Source organism: Diaphorina citri, unplaced genomic scaffold (genome assembly GCF_000475195.1).
Source record: "Diaphorina citri unplaced genomic scaffold, Diaci psyllid genome assembly version 1.1 scaffold2337, whole genome shotgun sequence".
NCBI lineage: Eukaryota > Metazoa > Arthropoda > Insecta > Hemiptera > Psyllidae > Diaphorina > Diaphorina citri.
The window spans coordinates 6,118-25,655 of NW_007379761.1; the positions used below are offsets into that span (position 1 = coordinate 6,118).

Sequence of the window (19,538 nt, forward strand, 5' to 3'; positions counted from 1 at the left end):
TTACCAAGGGACGTACATGACTTTTGTGGATTTGTATAATTCCACACAGGTTTGTATCGGGGGCGGGGGGGTTCCGTGGTTTTGGTTGCGGGGGGGGGGGGGAGGTCCAAACACTAATGGACAGGAGGGCGGGGGGATGCTCCAAAATTTTCGGAGTCTGGCCCACAGTGCAAGTGGAAAATGTGTGCACAGTGTAAGCTCGTAGAGGGGGGGGGATGGCCGGGACCCCTGGAACCCAAATTTTCGGACCTTGACGTACAGTAAAGGAGAAATGAAGCTCGAGGAGGGGGCCGGGCCCCCTCGCCCCCCCCCTGAATGCGGCCCTGAGTTAGGTTTCCGAAAGGAGAATACACCTAAAATTTATCGCGTGTCCCCCGACCCCCGCTGTAAAGTTATGCCAGGGGACCACCAGTGTCTATAGGTTGACGGGCCCCACCGAGGCTGGGAAATATGTACGCCAGTGGTAATTTGGACTCTCTGTCTGACGATGACATTACTGGGTGTCCAATTGTCCATACTATCCATAGCGTTAGTCACACAATACCTATTACTAACCTACCCTCTATAGTTCTATACTCTATACGGATATAAGGAATCGCAATAAAAAACTACTTTTAATAATATAACCATAACTGGTTCGATCAGGTACTATAATGCCTTATGTATACCTACTACTTAGCCATAGGTATAGATAAATAGGTTACCACAATACATAATACATTATGTATAAATTAATGGTACTGCGATAGGTATATTCTATAATTGAGGAGCTGGGTGCAAAAAGGGAAATATGGATTTTTTGCCCTTTTTGCGTAAAACGGTTTTTTGAATTGAACGTGGTGCGCTCTATCTTCCAGCGTTTGAACTGCAGTGATAACTTTTTTTTTCGATGAGTTACAGCGTTTTTTGTAAACATACTTTTCAAGGATTTTGATGAAAAATTGAAAAACTTCTTGCACCCAGCTCCTCAATTGCTATATGTAGATACTATGACTGGCATAGGTATAGTAAACTGTTTATATGTCTACGACCTTGCCGGAGGATAAGTCATCCTTCACTCTACTTCTTATCGTGGAGGTACTCGGAATCTGGCGGTATCTGAATTTCCGTATGGTAGGTAGGTGTAGGTAAGTACATAGGTAGATTAGACCAAGTATAGGTACTTTTCCGCGCCAAATGTTAAACATGGCACAATGAGTTCCTGTACTGTTCGCTTCCTCTCCCTCCCTCTCTCTCTCTCTCTCTCTCTCTCTCTCCCTCCCCTTCCTCCTCCCTCTCACACACACACCTCGGAATCTGCTGGTATCTGGATTTCCGTATGGTAGGTGTAGCTAAGTACATAGGTAGATTAGACCAGGTATAGGTACTTTTCCGCGCCAAATGTTAAACATGGCACTATGAGTTCCTGTACTGTTCGCTTGTGGTATCTGAATTTCCGTATGGTAGGTGTAGGTAAGTACATAGGTAGATTAGACCAGGTATAGGTACTTTTCCGCGCCAAATGTTAAACATGGCACTATGAGTTCCTGTACTGTTCGTTTCTCCCTCTCTCTCCTTCTCTCTCTCTCTCTATCTTTGTGTAACCAAAGCGGAATGATCCTAACCCAGCTTTCCGGGACGTTCTTGGTGCGCTCTCGGGAAAGATTTATATTGAACCCGGGACCTTTGGTATGTAAGGCCAGTGTGATACCATTTACGGAAAAGGAACCGATTCCAAATGGTGCACCATCTTGGATATCATATATGTATGGTTTAGTACAGGCGCTATATAGCAAGATATTGTTAAAAATCCTACAGTTGCACCAAAGTTGTGATATAATAACACAAAGAAACTGCATTTACATTACAATACCAACTTGTAAATGGTGGAAATTTTATTTTGATCTTACCTTGATGAAGGAAGCATTGATATAGTCCGAGTCAGATGAGTTATCCCTGAGCAACGGAACCCTGGTGGTGTCATCTGAAATGAAGGAGAAAAAAACATATTTTTACTGGACTAAGTTCACTGTTTGTTTCACCATTTGAAAAGTTTTGTCCGATTTCGATGAAACATGGCAATAGTGGCAATAGTTTCGATGAAAATAGTGAACACATAAAAGAAATTTTCTCATGAAATTTTGACCTAATTAGGTCATTAGGGCCCATGGGGTTCCGTTTGCTGTGTGAGTCCAGAGGTTTAATAGACGGAACTGTAACAATGGAGGTCCTGTCTTCCCGAAATGAAAGAGACTTAAAGAGGACAGGCTAAAAGAAAGCCATCTACTCCGAGAACGAACCTTACCTGTTTAGGATAGGATATTGTTAAGATGGAGTTCGCTCGGGCGGGAATCGAACCCGCGACCTGGCGCTTACAAGGCAGGCGAGCTACCCTTCAAACTAACTAGGCTGGCCGGCACGAGCTTAATTAACCAGGACCGTGCTAAATTAAATCTATCCGGTGTGATAATCAGGAGTTGAGACATAGGAAATATTAAGCCGTGGAATTAACAACCACAAGAATTAACAAAACAACCTAGCAATATAAATGAGGTGTATTCTATTCTATTCTAACCACTGAGGTACTGAGAATGAAACATTGCACTTATATTACTTTCTATTACCCTCCTATGGCTCGATTCATAGGGAACCTTTATGGGGGAAATGAGGGGGGCATTTAAGCCAAAGCCGACAGGTGGTCCCTTTCAATTGCCCACCAGGGGTGGATGGAGGGAGTACTTAAATGAGGAGACCTTTATACAAAATACAGTCAGGAAGTCCCTAGTTAGGTACAGAGTAAAATTATTGGTGTTTTTCTTCAAAATCGGATTCGGAGGTGAGATACCTACGTAACTTTCTTACGGTAATGGAAAGTCGTGTAATGTTCACACCATTTTCTTGTGAAGAATTCAAGCTTCTCACCACAGTAATAATGCAAATATTACAAGTGACTAATTAGGCCGATTCCAAGAGTGCCCTACTTGACGGAACTGAAATTAAGGTAGGAGTTAATCCCCGGGTTTTGTGGTGAATCAGAAGGATGTAACACTTCCCTTGTGAATTGACCTGGACTTGGTAATTGACCTGAAGCTGGTAGATTATACCTAATTAAGTTGAAGTCTTAATTGCTGGTTAATTATGTTGTGTTTAATTTGACAATGTTGCATTATCTACTACGATTTCTCTCTTGTGAAATTTCGGTATTGGACGTAGGACGAATGATTTTAAAGTAAAACTTTTAGTTGATCTCAGAGCAGCCACATTTCAAGTAGTAACCTAAAAAACTACTTTTAATAATATAACCATAACTGGTTCGATCAGGCACTACAATGCCTTATGTATACCTACTACTCAGCCATCAGCCATAGGTAGATAAATTGGTACTACAATACATAGGTACATAATTATGTATAATTTAATGGTAGGTACTGCAATAGGTATATTCTATAATTGAGGAGCTGGGTGCAAAAAGGGAAATATGGATTTTTTGCCCTTTTTGCGTAAAACGGGTTAAACAACCCATACAACGACCCATACACAATAAGCCCACCCTGAGAGTTGGTGCCCCAAAGGTTAAGCTAATAGGAATCTACGAATGGTAAAACAACCGGTGACTATTTGAACCAACCGATTGGTGAGCTAACAAGCCAAAGCCAAACTGTAGGTCTTTGAGTTCAAAAAGCGACAAAGCCAGCCGTTTCTAGAACGAACCTAATCCGTTCAGGATAAAATCGGTCCCGGCCGCGGATCGAACTCCCAACCTAGCGCTTAGGGAGATGCGCTACCCTTCAAGGTAACTCGGCTGGCGGGGATGGAACAAACAGACGAACTACCGATTTACGCAAAATTTTCGAACTACTTCGAATATAAAATCAGAGCTCACTTTCTGCGTTCCTTTCTCCTTACCATGATAATCGTCCGGATTTCGCCAGATTCACGGATTTCTGAGCCAGCCCGAGGTCTGTGGTGTGCATGCTACTAGCACAGCACACAAGATGAGGAACGCTACACAGGATCAATAGGCTGCGGTACACATCAGGGATTTTTGAGGAAGATCAATAGGCTGCGGTACACATCAGGGATTTTTGGGCGTGATTAATAGGCTGGACTACACCGCATGAGAATCAATGGTTGTCCCTTTGGTGATCTGTAACAGAAGATGATCGAAAGCGTTAGGTTACGAAACCTTAGGTTACGAAAATATTGGAAAATTAGAAATGGCTTTTTGATTCCCGACAGGACGAAAAAGTTCAAAGAAGAGACCATTAATTAGATAATTATTAGCTGAAAAATATTATTTGAAATAATAATAGGTAATAATAGTAATAATAATATAAGTATACTCGTAGTATAAGTAATACCTACTTAATTAATAATAATTATGCAGATATAACGTATAATTATGACCTCTTTCGCGAGATTAGAGGCACTTAATCAAATATTAACCACTTTTTATGTCCTTTTAAATAAAAAGAAAGTCGGAAAAAAGTTCGTACATAAATCACAAACCAAAAAGGGTTTCACCTATCAATGAAAAACTGAGACTGATTCAAAAAATCTAACTATAACACTGACTGACCTATCGGCATTTGTACAAATTGTAGGTTATATTCCTTCACCCACCATTCTATTTTTAGATCACCGAAAATTCCCATTTCGCGATTACCTCATTTCTCGGTAAAATAGTCATAATACAACTATAACACTGACTGACCTATCGGCATTTGTACAAATTGTAGGTATATTCCTTCACCCACCATTCTATTTTTAGATCACCGAAAATTCCCATTTCGCGATTACCTCATTTCTCGGTAAAATAGTCGTAACAGTCAGACAATTCCCATTAATAGACAATCCCTAGTTGTCCCATTTATTAATTGTTCCAATGAGACGCAGCCGGAGTTTTTGACCTGAAGTATTTTGAACCATGTGTGATGTCATGTTAATAAATACCCGAATGAGTCATTGCAAACAATGTTCGTGGCGTGATTAATAGGCTGGACTACACCGCATGAGAATCAATGGTTGTCCCTTTGGTAACCTATAACAGAAGATGATCCGAAAGCGTTAGGTTACGAAACCTTGGGTTACGAAAATATTGGAAGATTGGAAATGGTTTTTTGATTCCCGACAGGACGAATAAATTCAAAGAAGAGACCATTAATTAGTTAAACATTAGCTGAAAAATATTATTTGAAATAATAATATAAGAATAAGTATATAAGTAATACCTACTTGATTAATAATATGCAGATATAACGTATAATAATGACCTCTTTCGCGAGATTATAGGCACTTAATTAAATATTAACCACTTTTTGTGTCCTTTTAAATAAAAAGAAAGTCGGAAAAAAGTTCGAACATAAATCACAAACTAAAAAGGGTTTCACCTATCAATGAAAAACTGAGACTGATTCAAAAAATCCAACTATAACACTGACTGACTTATCGGCATTTGTACAAATTGTAGGTAGGTATATTCCTTCACCAACCATTCTATTTTTAGATCACCGAAAATTCCCATTTCGCGATTACCTCATTTCTCGGTAAAATAGTCATAATAGTCAGACAATTCCCATTAATAGACAATCCCTAGTTGTCCCATTTATTAATTGTTCCAATGAGACACAGCCGGAGTTTTTGACCTGAAGTATTTTGAACCATGTGTGATGTCATGTTAATATAAATACCCGAATGACTCATTGCAAACAATGTTCGATACAAATGGTTCCTAAAGACCCATTAGGCGATGCTATCTCTGGAACCACATTGGATTTTTTTTTTTTTACATAAAATATAGGTACTTAGTTTTATTATCATCTGAGTCAGGGGTAAGTAAAGTGCAGTCACATAGTTTGAATAGTTTTCTGATGACACTGTGACACGGTACCTATGTACTTGCAAAAATGGAGAGATTTTGTTTATTTTACATCTTTATGCTTACAAATACCACAATTTAGCCATGCGGCGTTAATGGGGAGTTAAAGTAAACAGTTAAAGTATCTATAAGGTTTTCCCGCCCGGGGCGGATTTTATCCTGAACGGATAATGTTCGTTCTCGGAACGGCTGGCTTTCTCCTATCGTGTTTTCCTTCTCTCTTCGATTTTCGAACTATAAGACCTTGGCAGTTAAGTTCCCTCTATCCTCTATCAAACCCCTTAAAAAACTAGAGATGTCTGGTTTGGTACCCCCTGAATCCCCTGATCTAATAGAAAATAGATAGCTCTCTAAACAATGTACCAACCTACCTTTTTAATAGATATTTATGAAATTGTATGGATCACTCTCAAGAACTTCAATGCTGAAGATATTAAACCGTTCCGTTTTAAATTATTGTTAATGCTTTTGTTTATGCTCTAAAGTTTAAGAACAACAACAACAACAACAACAATTTTATTTATTTAAATTCAATCCATGGGCGGGATTATTGCCCAAGGTAGGTACCTACTCACGTAAGTACCTACCTACATCACGTGTATGTAGGTAATTGGAAATTTAGTCAACATCTTATATATTATGTCGTCATTATGTATTGATATGTGTCTGTACTTTTCTAATATGAAAATTTTTAAACTTTCCTCAAAAAAGTTGAAAATACATAGGCATGAAGGTATGTCCACACATAGTCGGCTGGCCGTCGATTGATGTCGACTGAACCGCCACAATGACACTGCCTCGACAACATAGATTCACCTCGTCGATCGACAGCGGGTTAATCCTGATTAAAGATCACCTTAAGTCCATTGTTGTCTACTTGGCTGATTCAGTAATCAAACACAGTGTTTTACAGATGACATCATCTTTCACATATTTCCCTTGTTTGTTTTTTTGTTTGATTGTTTGTGACAGTTTTGTTTGCTTTTCATTCAAGGGACCAGGACATGTGACAAAGCAAGCTGTTATCACAAAGACCGTTGTTCTGTCAGATGATAAAATTTTTGTTTTTGTTTGTTGGTTTTCATTTGTTTGTTTTTCAAATTTGTTTGGATTGCCCATCACATCATCTTTATATTTTCCAAACCGGAAGTATCTACGTTCAATATCCACACTTACAATGTGAATGTGGATATTTACATTCAAGTCATTAAACTAAACATCACAATCTTCTCTTGCCTGGTGAGATTTTGTGTATTTCTGCAATGACATCATCTTCTTTTTATAAATCATTTTTTTTTTTTCTATTTTCATAACATCGTGCTTGTCTTGTTTGTAACTGTGTTGCTTATAAAAACATCACCTTCTTTTTTTTTTTTTTTCTTTTTTCTTTTTTAATTTACCTATTTATTTTTTCGCTATACCTACCTAACGGGACTGTTTGTAAGACTCTCTTTGTGATGATTTCATAAATTCAGATGTGCAATCTAGCCAGACTAGTTATCTTAGAAAGTAGCACGATCGCGGGTTCAAAGTATTACCTACCTATAGCTTATTAGTCATTAGTAGATTGATAAAACGATATTCGATAGCTATAAAGCGATAAAACGAAGACCAATGATACCATATAGACCTAAACAGATATAAAAGTGATACCTACTTAGTACAGATTATGGCATATTGTACAGCATTTAACAGTAATGACCCTATCAAATGTAAGACACTCTTTGTGATGATTTCATAAATTCAGATGTGCAATCTAGCCAGACTAGTTATCTTAGAAGGTAGCACGATCGCGGGTTCAAAGTATTACCTATACCTTATTAGTCATTAGTAGATTGATAAAACGATATTCGATAGCTATAAAGCGGTAAAACGAAGACCAATGATACCATATAGATTATAGACCTAAACAGATATAAAAGTGATACCTACTTAGTACAGATTATGGCATATTGTACAGCAGTTAACAGTAATGACCCTATCAAATGATGACATCATATGACCATGGCAGTGTCATTTTGTATCAGATGTCAGCACGGATCATAACAAGAGTCATTATAGGTAATTTACAATCCAGTGGCGTAGCAATAGGTAGGTACCTTGGCCACCTCTGGTGCAATTGTCTTACATAGCACTTACATACAATACATAGCACTTACAAAGCACATAATAATAATAGGTACAGGACTCCGTACACAAGAATTTTGTCAGAAAAGACCCCCATTTCAATGTAATGTAACCACCTCTGTAACCGAGTGGTCAACTGACTCTCTACCCGGAGATGTTGGGTTCGAATTCTGGCCAGGTAAGTTTCTAACCAAACTTTTCCGTCTTCAATCCGCCCCTGATGTCGACCAATGATCAAGTCATCACTAAATATGAGTGATGGGGCCCGCTATCCCCTATGTATACTTCCATTATATTCCAATGGATACGATGGTACCTACTTCGAATAATCTACCTTACAAAACCCAACATATACCTATTGTCCATACGTAGTTAGGTACTTCTATTAGGTAGTTTTGGTATTTCTAATACATGAATCTACGTAGGTATTAGGTCTTGACGGGAATTTCAAGGTATTACATTCAGGTAATTTAGAATTAATGAGAGAAAACTATTATGACATAAAAATGCGCATAGCGACCGGTGCCAGCATGGTAGGTAAACATTGGATGTTAGGATTATTAAGATATTGGGAAAAATCCTACAGTTGCACCAAAGTTGTGATATAATAACACAAAGAAACTGCATTTACATTACAATACCAACTTGTAAATGGTGGAAATTTTATTTTGATCTTACCTTGATGAAGGAAGCATTGATATAGTCCGAGTCAGATGAGTTATCCCTGAGCAACGGAACCCTGGTGGTGTCATCTGAAATGAAGGAGAAAAAAACATATTTTTACTGGACTAAGTTCACCGTTTGTTTCACCATTTGAAAAGTTTTATCCGATTTCGATGAAACATGGCAAAAATAGTGAACACAGAAAAGAAATTTTCTCAAGAAATTTTGACCGAATTAGGTCATTAAGGCCCATAGGGTCCCGTTTGCTGTGTGAGTCCAGAGGTTTAATAGATGGAACTGTAAGGTCCTGTCTTCCCGAAATGGAAGAGACTTAAAGAGGACAGGCTAAAAGAAAGCCATCTACTCCGAGAACGAACCTTAGGTGTTTAGGATAGGATATTGTTATTAAGATGGAGTTCGCCCGGGCGGGAATCGAACCCGCGACCTGGCGCTTACAAGGCAGGCGAGCTACCCTTCAAACTAACTAGGCTGGCCGGCACGAGCTTAATTAACCAGGACCGTACTAAATTAAATCTATCCGGTGTGATAATCAGGAGTTGAGACATTAGGAAATATTAAGCCGTTCAATTAATAACCACAAGAATTAACAAAACGACCTAGCAATATAAATGAGGTGTATTCTATTCTATTCTAACCACTGAGGTACTGAGAATGAAACATTGCACTTAAATTACTTTCTATTACCCTCCTAAGGCTCGATTCATAGGAAATCTTTATGGGGGAAATGAGGGGGGCATTTAAGCGAAAGCCGACAGGTGGTCCCTGTGATAATCAGGAGTTGAGACATAAGAAATATTAAGCCGTGGAATTAACAACCACAAGAATTAACAAAACAACCTAGCAATATATAAATGAGGTGTATTCTATTCTATATTCTAACCACTGAGGTACTGAGAATGAAACATTGCACTTATATTACTTTCTATTACCCTCCTATGGCTCGATTCATAGGGAACCTTGTACTGAGAATGAAACATTTCACTTATATTACTTTCTATTACCCTCCTATGGCTCGATTCATAGGGAATCTTTATGGGGGAAATGAGGGGGGCATTTAAGCGAAAGCCGACAGGTGGTCCCATTCAATTGCCCACCAGGGGTGGATGGAGGGAGTACTGAAATGAGGAGACCTTTATACAAAATACAGTCAGGAAGTCCCTAGTTACCTACAGAGTAAAATTATTGGTGTTTTTCTTCAAAATCGGATTCGGAGGTGAGGTACGTAACTTTCTTACTGTAATGGAAATCGTGTGATGTTCGCGCCAAATTCTTATGAGGCATTCACAAGCTTCACACCACTAACAATGCAATATAACAAGTCCCTAATTAGGCCGATTCCAAGAGTCTGTGACCTACTTGACGGAACTGAAATTAAGGTAGGAGTTAATCCCCGGGTTTTGTGGTGAATCAGAAGGATGTAACACTTCCCTTGTGAATTGGTACGTAACTTTCTTACGGTAATGGAAAGTCGTGTAATGTTCACACCATTTTCTTGTGAAGAATTCAAGCTTCTCACCACAGTAATAATGCAAATATTACAAGTGACTAATTAGGCCGATTCCAAGAGTGCCCTACTTAGCGGAGCTGAAATTAAGGTAGGAGTTAATCCCCGGGTTTTGTGGTGAGCTTCTCACCACAGTAATAATGCAAATATTACAAGTGACTAATTAGGCCGATTCCAAGAGTGACCTACTTGACGGAACTGAAATTAAGGTAGGAGTTAATCCCCGGGTTTTGTGGTAAATCAGAAGGATGTAATACTTCCCTTGTGAATTGACCTGGACTTGGTAATTGACCTGAAGCTGGTAGATTATACCTAATTAAGTTGAAGTCTTAATTGCTGGTTAATTATGTTGTGTTTAATTTGACAATGTTGCATTATCTACTACGATTTCTCTCTTGTGAAATTTCGGTATTGGACGTAGGACGAATGATTTTAAAGCGTAGCAATGGAACAACTGCTACATTAGACGCTTGTGGCCTATGTCGTAGCATGCCCATCCCGTAGTATGCCTCGCATCAGAGTTGATCTCAGAGCAGCCACATTTCAAGTAGTAACCTAATAATCACCGCATGACATTGGGCGTGTTTGATACCCGGATGGGTGACGATTTGGACACTCTTGTGGCGGATTTTCAGGAGACATCGCGCGACTACGCTTCCAATGAGCGGCAGGCCTTGTACCCCCGTCAGTAAAGACTTTAAAGTTATTACTCGTTTGCAATCGAAAACGAGTATAAATTTTTGTCGATGGTGGGATTCGAACCCGGGACCTTCTACATGGCAAGCAAGCGCATTACCACTGGACCAACCGTGCCCCCATATGACTCATATTGAATTAGTTACTTAGGATAAGTAACTAATTCAATATGAGTCTATCGTTCTGAGAAGGACCTTCAATCCGCCCCTGATGTCGACCAATGATCAAGTCATCACTAAATATGAGTGATGGGGCCCGCTATCCCCTATGTATACTTCCATTCATATTGTTTACAATTTATCTATTGTTTACAATTTATCTCTTGTTTACAATATTATCTGGCCATTCAAACCTCAGGGGAAAAAAGATAATTAGGTAGTTGGGTATAAAATATCACTGATTAGATTAGCTCACTGTTTAGTTGTACAATGATATTCTTAAACCCCTAAAAAAAAAGAAAAAAAAAAAAAAAAAAAAAAAAACACACAATCGCTTGTTTACAATATTATCTGGCCATTCAAACCTCAGGGGAGAATAGATAAATTAGTTGTGGTTGGACATAAAATTAATATCACTGATTAGATTAGCTCACTCTTAAAAAAAAGTAAAGAATAAATCAGAAAGTCTAGTTAGCTTGGAGAGGGTAGCGCGTCTGCCTTGTAAGCGCTAGGTCGGGGGTTCGATTCCCGCTCGGGGCGAACTTTATCCTAAACAAAAATATGGTTCGTTCTCGGATCGGCTGGCTTTCTCCTATCCTGTCTTCCTTCTCCCTTCGCTTTTGGAACGATAAGGCCTTAGCAGTTACAGTTCCCTTCATCAAACCTCTTCGAAAAAAGACTTGAAAAGAAAAAAAAAAAATACTTAAATAGATCCCGTGTCAAGAGGATGTGGATGGGTGATTGACTCCATGTTGATGGGAATACGCTAAGGTGAATCATCAGAGGAGTCTCTCCCCCTCTTTCCCCTCGTTTGCTCCCTTGCCCTCCTTTCATTCCCTCCCCCTCCTTCGCTCTCCCCTCCCTATTTCTCCTCCCTCTCCCCCTCCTCCTTCACTCCCTTCCCCTCCTTTGCTCCCTCTCCCCTCTTTCTCTACCCCGGGATGGGAGAGCAAGTGAGAGAGAGGGGGGCTTCGCACCAATTACGATGTTAACGATAGATTAAAATTTGAAAAGGGAATGGGAGAGGGAGGAGAGGAGCGAAGGGGAGAGCGAGGGGAGAAGGGAAAAGGAGGGGAGAGAATGGGAGGGAAGGGGGGGAGGGGGAGGGAGTGACCTATATTTACCTAGATTCCGACTCATCAAATCATCAACTTGTTTATGGGTTAAATTTGAACGAATGTTTGAATGAAGAGTAGGTAGCTATTAGGCAGCTGTCTAGGTATGTATCTACTTTTATGTATGGCATTTTCAAGTTTTATTATTATTATTTTATTCTATTTGTATTAATTTTTAGTGATGTGCCAACCTATCAAAAACGTAATACATATTCCAATGGATACGATGGTACCTACTTCAAATAATCTACCTTACAAAACCCAACTTATACCTATTGTCCATACGTGGTTAGGTACCTCTATTAGGTAGTTTTGGTATTTTACATGAATCTACGTAGGTATTAGGTCTTGACGGGAATTTCAAGGTATTACATTCAGGTAATTTAGAATTAATGAGAGAAAACTAGCTTGGATTGTTAATTACGTCACTCAAGTCGATAGTTTTGAAAACGAGAAATTAGCAAACAACACGACGATTGCTTGGTAGGTAGGTATTGCTTACAAAATAGGTAGAACGGTAGGTACCGAGAATGTACCTAGAATGAATTGCATACCTACACCTAGGTACAAGTGGGTACCTATAGCTACGTATAAATCTTAGTCATTCGAGTATAATACATTTTGAATTCGCCCTATTTTGATTACGTATACATTTGAGTGAGTACCTACATACAAAATCACGGGAACAATTTCAATAAAATACGTAGTTATACTTGAGAAATAATTAACAATTATTAATTTCTTACTCACAGTACTGCAAGAAATACGAATGGATTGCATACCTACACCTAGGTACAAGTGGGTAGGTACCTAGCTACGTGTAAATCTTAGTCATACGAGTATAATACATTTTGAATTCGTCCTATTTTGATTACCTACGTATACATTTGAGTGAGTACATTCAAAATCACGGGAACAATTTCAATAAAATACCTACTTACGTAGTTACTTGAGAAATAATTAACAATGAATTTCTTACTCAGGTTATTCTTACTACTTTGTAAATTTCTTAAGAAAAAAACAATGATTAATTTCTTGAGAAGAACATCTCCTATTACAATAAAATGAACATAGCACTGCCAGTTTCCTGAGCATATTAATTAGGTATCTTTCATTAATGATGCCTATAAAAACCGTGTAAAATTCAAGATAACTAGATTTACTAAATACCTATGAATAGGTACTTAAAGGTATCTAATATAAGTAGTTATATATCTGCCTGGTCTTATCCAATGAAGGTGTGCCCATTTAACTTGTTTTAATTTCTTACCTATCCATCATAGGTACCTATCTATGATTGAAATTTACCTACATAGGTATTAGAATAAAATAGAATAATAAAGTAATTTACATACCTACACTAGCAACATTTATTTCGTGAGAAATAGATCTATAGTGTGTCCAGATCAACGTGACAGCAAAAAAATAGGCATTGTTGCCAAACATGTCACATGTGCAATGGTAGAGAATCTCTAAAAGGGGAAGCTATAATATTGCACTAATACATGAATCTACATAGGTATTAGGTCTTGACGGGAATTTCAAGGTATTACATTCAGGTAATTTAGAATTAATGAGAGAAAACTATTTTCAGAATCTAACCTCATAGTAGACTCTCTGTTTCTAACCACAAACATCCACAATACTCAAAGAAGGTGTAAATTTAATCTCGTTTTTTTTACAATTTTGACCACAACGGCAGAAGTTAAGGTGGTAGAGAAAGCCTCAAATTATGTTAATTCACCTCAAGAGTTTATTATTGTAGACCTCTACTATTGAAGACGCTAAGAACTAATTATTCTTATTCTAGAAAAGAAACACCAAAAAACAAAAAGAAACCAACTCTCTTAATTGGTTTTTTAAATGAACCCATTACAAAAGTGGTGACCTCACCACAAAACGGCACAAATTTGGAACGGTTTACTAACCTCGGCTTCGCACCCGGACACTGTGGGTTCGAATACCGCAGTCAGGCAGTAAAATAAAAGTAGGTAATTGTTACAACTTTCGAGATTGCTCCTGATGGGACCTTAGGTACCGGGTAGGTCTAAGTAGGTATATTTATTTGGTATACTATTACTCAGATGGTCACCCATCCAGGTACAAAGCAGTCTCAACGGTGCTTAACGTCAGTGACCCATCATCGAGAACTGGTGCATTCAACGTGCCACCGCTACTGGTTAACATGAAGTATTTGGCAACCAATTCTACCTGCCTATTCTTTCCAAAAAAATCTGCTACCTAATTGTAACTCTCCTCGTAATTTTATTGCTGACATTTGGAACTTTGTTTTCGAATACCACGCGCGTTTTTCATTTTCGGCCTATTTTGGAAGCAGATATTAAAACGACCGCGACGCGTGCTATGAAAATAATTTTATTGAGACAGTGGACAAAATGTACTTGTACCTATTGCTATGAAAATAACAGCGGCAGTGGACAAAATGTACTTGTACCCATTGTCATGGACAAATGAAAACACTTTACGAGTAGGTATATTATGTACCGAATTCCCACTGTGGGGTATCTACATGGTCAAAAATGAGATTTTTTAAGACAGAGAGGGACATTTGTAACGACGCGACGTCACGGAGTTCTTATCGTCTCGAAATCGAAGAGAAGAGGAGGACAGGATAGGAGAAAGCCTGCCGTTCCGAGAACGAACCACGAACCTTTTTTTTTTTTTAGGATATAAGCATATAAGTAAAATCCGCCGTCAAAATAGGTAGATTTTGGTGGAATAAAATAAGGAAAGTAAATTGTCTGGCTGGGGGACGTTAAACCAGGGAGGAGACCAGCTTAGTCTGGCTGGGGGACTATAAACAGTGAGTATACCAGCCTGAATTTCCTCTGCTAAAGAAATAGCAAGGGTTGAGTGCGGAGGGCATCCCCTCGCAAAATTCTGTGGCCAAAACCGAAAGCGATCACCTTAGGGCTGATTGAGGGCTGACGAAAGGCGCCGACCCCTTCTGTACACGGGAAAAGGCGAAGAAGAAGAAGAAAATAAGGAAAGTAAAAACAGTTTTATAGTAAGGACACCTTTCAGATCGATCGACCATAATATAGGTACATATGTATAGACGCTATAATAGTAGGTTATACATCTTTTTGGGGACAGACCGAATTTTTTAAACACAACCTCCCAGAATCGGCTCATTTATCCCCCTCACTGAATGACCACCCTGATCAGGTAGTCTCTTAGGGAACAATAAATTTATGACGATAAAGGAAAGTAAAAACAGTTTTATAATGAGGACACCTTTCAGATCGATCGACCATAATACTTATAGGTACATATGTATAGACGCTATAATAGTAGTTTATACATCTTTTTGGGGACAGACCGAATTTTTTAAACACGACCTCCCAGAATCGGCTCATTTATCCCCCTCACTGAATGACCACCCTGATCAGGTAGTCTCTTAGGGAACAATAAATTTATGACGATACCTACTAACATGTGAAACATTAGGTCATCTCACGGCAATAAAATTAACAACCTCTGTATCGCTCTGCAAGAAGATTTATGTTAATTGTTTTGCAAATCAAGAATTGTGTCATGGCTCGTGCTATGCAGAGTAACCAATGTCAGGGCCGTGTTTAAAGTGGGGACTGAGGGGGGCAGGGGCTCCAAAATTTCAGTGTCTACCTCATAGTATTAGACTCTGAAGAGACCCTCTGTTTCCCACCACAAACATCCACAATACTCAAAGAAGATGTAAATTTAACCTCATTTGTTTGGACAATTTTGACCACAATGGATGTCATGGCTCGTGCTATGCAGAGTAACCAATGTCAGGGCCGTGTTTAAAGTGGGGACTGAGGGGGGCACGGGCTCCAAAATTTCAGAGTCTACCTCATAGTATTAGACTCTGAAGAAACCCTCTGTTTCCCACCACAAACATCCACAATACTCAAAGAAGATGTAAATTTAACCTCATTTGTTTGGACAATTTTGACCACAATGGGAGAGTAACCAATGTCAGGGCCGTGTTTAAAGTGGGGACTTAGGGGGGCACGGGCTCCAAAATTTCAGAGTCTACCTCATAGTATTAGACTCTGAAGAGACCCTCTGTTTCCCACCACAAATATCCACAATACTCAAAGAAGATGTAAATTTAACCTCATTTGTTTGAACAATATTGACCACAATGGCAGAAGTTAGGTGGTAGAGAAAGCCTCAAATTATCTTTCTTCACCTCAAAAGTCTATTATTGTTACCTACTACTGAAGACGTCACACGCTAAGAACTAATTATTCTTAGTCTAGAAAAGAGACACCAAAATAACAACTCTCTTAATTGGTTTTTTAAATGAACCCATTACAAAAGTGGTGACCTCACCACAAAACGGCACAAATTTGGAACGGTTTACTAACCTCGGCTTCGCACCCGGACACTGTGGGTTCGAATACCGCAGTCAGGAGGTAAAATAAAAGTAGGTAATTGTTACAACTTTGGAGATTGCTCCTGATGGGACTTTAGGTACCAGGTAGGTCCAGGTATAGGTATCTATTTGAGTCAGCTCCCATGGCGTAGTGGTCACTGCGCTCGCCGTGCACGCGGGAGACCCGGGTTCGATTCCCGGCGGAATCAAGAAATTTGTATCATGCAAATGATTGATTCCGTGACTGGCTGTTGCGGGTTGTGGGTTCGAACACCGCAGTCAGGCGGTTAAATAAAAGTAGGTAATTGTTACAACTTTCGAGATTGCTCCTGATGGGACTTTAGGTACCGGGTAGGTCCAAGTAGGTATATTTATTTGGTATACTATTACTCAGATGGTCACCCATCCAGGTACAAAGCAGTCTCAACGGTGCTTAACGTCAGTGACCCATCATCGAGAACTGGTACATTCAACGTGCCACCGCTACTGGTTAACATGAAGTATTTGGCAACCAATTGTACCTGCCTATTGTTTCCGAAAAAATCTGCTACCTAATTGTAACTCCTCGTAATTTTATTGCTGACATTTGGAACTTCGTTTTCGAATACCACGCGCGTTTTTCATTTTCGGCCTATTTTGGCAACCGCAAAACAAGCGGAAAATGAAGAGTGACTTTATAACATGTTTACAGTTTATTCTATAACGTGTATAGGTACAATAGAACCTCGATTATTTCAACTTCCATAATTTCAACACTCCTTTACCTATTTCAACTCCAAAATCCATTGTTTTTTTCTCTCTTTCAAAGGATATCCTATCTTATCAGAGGAAAAGATCATAGAAAGTGATCATTTCAACCTCGATCATTTCAACTACCCCCGGTCCCAATTAGTTGAAATAATCGAGGTTCTGCCAGCTGTACTCTGCATATAACATGCATTGGGTACTCTATGTCTATAACTATTTACAAGTAATATCCGCGCTGAAAAAGCTTGAGACCAGACACACACACGGCCAATGGCTGAAACTTTGTATTTAGGCTCTAGGGACCTCAAAACGTGTTTTGGCACTAAAAAACTGATCATCGAAAATTTGACCCGATTACATTACTTTCCTTCCTATAGGATAAGGAAAGTAAAAAGCTATCTGAAACTTCGCTTACCAGAAATCCACCAAACACCCACTTTCCTAGTGGTAACCCATCCTGGACACTTCACGAGAACAACAGCCGCGCCGCAGGTAACTCCAAATCAGGTGGATAATCTGGTCCTCCACCAAAACAAGCGGTTGAGTGCTCCACCAAAAGAAGAGATCGGGCTCAAATTTGAAACCAAACGTCACCAAACTAATTAACTGAGTCAAATGAACCAAACTATGTAAAACTGAGGCAAATGAAATTCTTGAGGCACAAGACTGGATGACGAGCACTCAATCTGTCCGAAACTGAACACGTAAAACGTAAAAATTACGCGGAACCGCGTAAAAATGTATCACAAAACACGGAAAAGAAAATGGTCTTGATGAGGGATTAGTATTTGTAAATGAACTGCACTTGGGCAATTTTTTTGTAAGTGATACCTATTTATAGTAAAAAAAAAATCGGAAGTCGAAATCAATGGCCTTTAATGTGATAATGTCATAATATTGTGAGGTGGTTTAGTCCCATTATTGTCCAAGTCTTACAAGCTCACAATAAATTATTTTATTAAATATCTAGGTTTAGTCGTTACCTACGAAGATTTACTAGAGATACCTATTGATATTAGTTGGATAAACCCACTTTTTTCGTAGGAATTTTTCGATTATTTTTTCGACGTTCAACTCGCTTCCAAAATTAATTACGTAGGAACTAACTAGGAGCGTATAATTCACGAGCATTGAGTGAATAGCTACAGCCTACACACAACAGCACAACACTGAAGTCTAAATTTATCACTGAACTAACACTGCGACTCGCGACGAGTAAAAACCTCGCTCTATGGATATTAGTTGGATAAACCCACTTTTTTCGTAGGAATTTTTCGATTATTTTTTCGACGTTCAACTCGCTTCCAAAATTAATTACGTAGGAACTAGGAGCGTATAATTCACGAGCTATATCTCACTGAGTGAATAGCAACAGCCTACACACAACAGCACAACACTGAAGTCTAAATTTATCACTGAACTAACACTGCGACTCGCGACGAGTAAAAACCTCGCTCTATCACTAATCTTACAATCAACAGAACAGAAATTGAACTTGAGAATGAGGTAATCCGACCAGAGAGAGAGAGAGAGAGAGAGAGCGAGAGAGAGAGAGAGAGAGAGAGAGAGAGAGAGAGAGAGAGAGAGAGAGAGAGATGAAACTGGATCAAACATTAGATTATGGCTCCAGGCATGAAACAAAAGAGAGAGGTGGTGGGGACCAGAAGATCTTTCTGGTAAGTAGTGGATAATAGGTAAGGCTAAGGTCTTAACACTTCGAGTGTCCATGCAAAAAAAGAGGTAGATTCGGAACATGTGGTATGATGGAAAGAGGGAGTAAGAGGGAACTTAAAATTAAACCTGTACTTAAATGCAAACTTGGGATTCATTCATGGTTCGTTAAGTAGGTATCCATCAAGTATCAAGTCCTTCAACTTGGGTTATACCTATGTAGATAGTCATTCCATAAAAAAAAAAAAGAAAAAAAAGATTGCACTGTTTCGCAGTTCGAAAAAGTTACGACGTAGACAAAAACACAGCATAACTATTAATAGTCGCGGTAAAGTCATTTTGAGCTCCTGTGATTCCCCTCGGATAAATAATCAGACATTTTAAGTCTCGTTCATACAGGCGAGTATACCAACATACCAGGTTTGATAGAGGGAACACTGTAACTGCTAGCTAAGGTCTTATCATCCGAAAGCAAAGAGAGAAAGAAGACAGGATGAGATTAAGTAAGTCGTTCCGAGAACAAAACCTGATCTGTTGATGATGGGCCTGGAGAGATGAACGTGAATTTATAACTCTAAAAAAGACAACAATGTTA

At 39.0% G+C, this 19,538-nt stretch overlaps 1 protein-coding gene and 1 long non-coding RNA gene across 3 annotated transcripts in view; both read right to left on the reverse strand.

The window, feature by feature from the left end:
• The window catches only part of LOC113471354 (tyrosine-protein phosphatase non-receptor type 7-like), a gene marked incomplete at its 3' end in the record, with an annotated part of 8,690 nt that extends 6,111 nt beyond the window's left edge, over positions 1-2,579 (reverse strand). Inside the window, exons 1-2 of the mRNA XM_026830465.1 lie at positions 2,555-2,579; positions 1,890-1,963 (exon numbers count right to left, since the gene is read on the reverse strand). Of these exons, the coding sequence (XP_026686266.1) occupies positions 1,890-1,963; positions 2,555-2,579 (99 nt within the window). The remainder of the gene's footprint in view (positions 1-1,889; positions 1,964-2,554) is intronic.
• A 1,327-nt stretch (positions 2,580-3,906) lies between these two features.
• On the reverse strand, positions 3,907-18,741 carry LOC113471352. 2 transcript variants are annotated; one of them, XR_003394084.1, is made up of 3 exons: positions 18,723-18,741; positions 17,688-18,495; positions 3,907-4,126 (listed from the first exon to the last, which is right to left on the reverse strand). It is a non-coding gene; the product is annotated as an uncharacterized LOC113471352 (long non-coding RNA). The 2 variants fall into 2 exon arrangements; XR_003394083.1 differs by lacking the exon at positions 18,723-18,741 and having other exon boundaries at positions 17,688-18,499.
• Between the last annotated feature and the right edge of the window lie 797 nt (positions 18,742-19,538).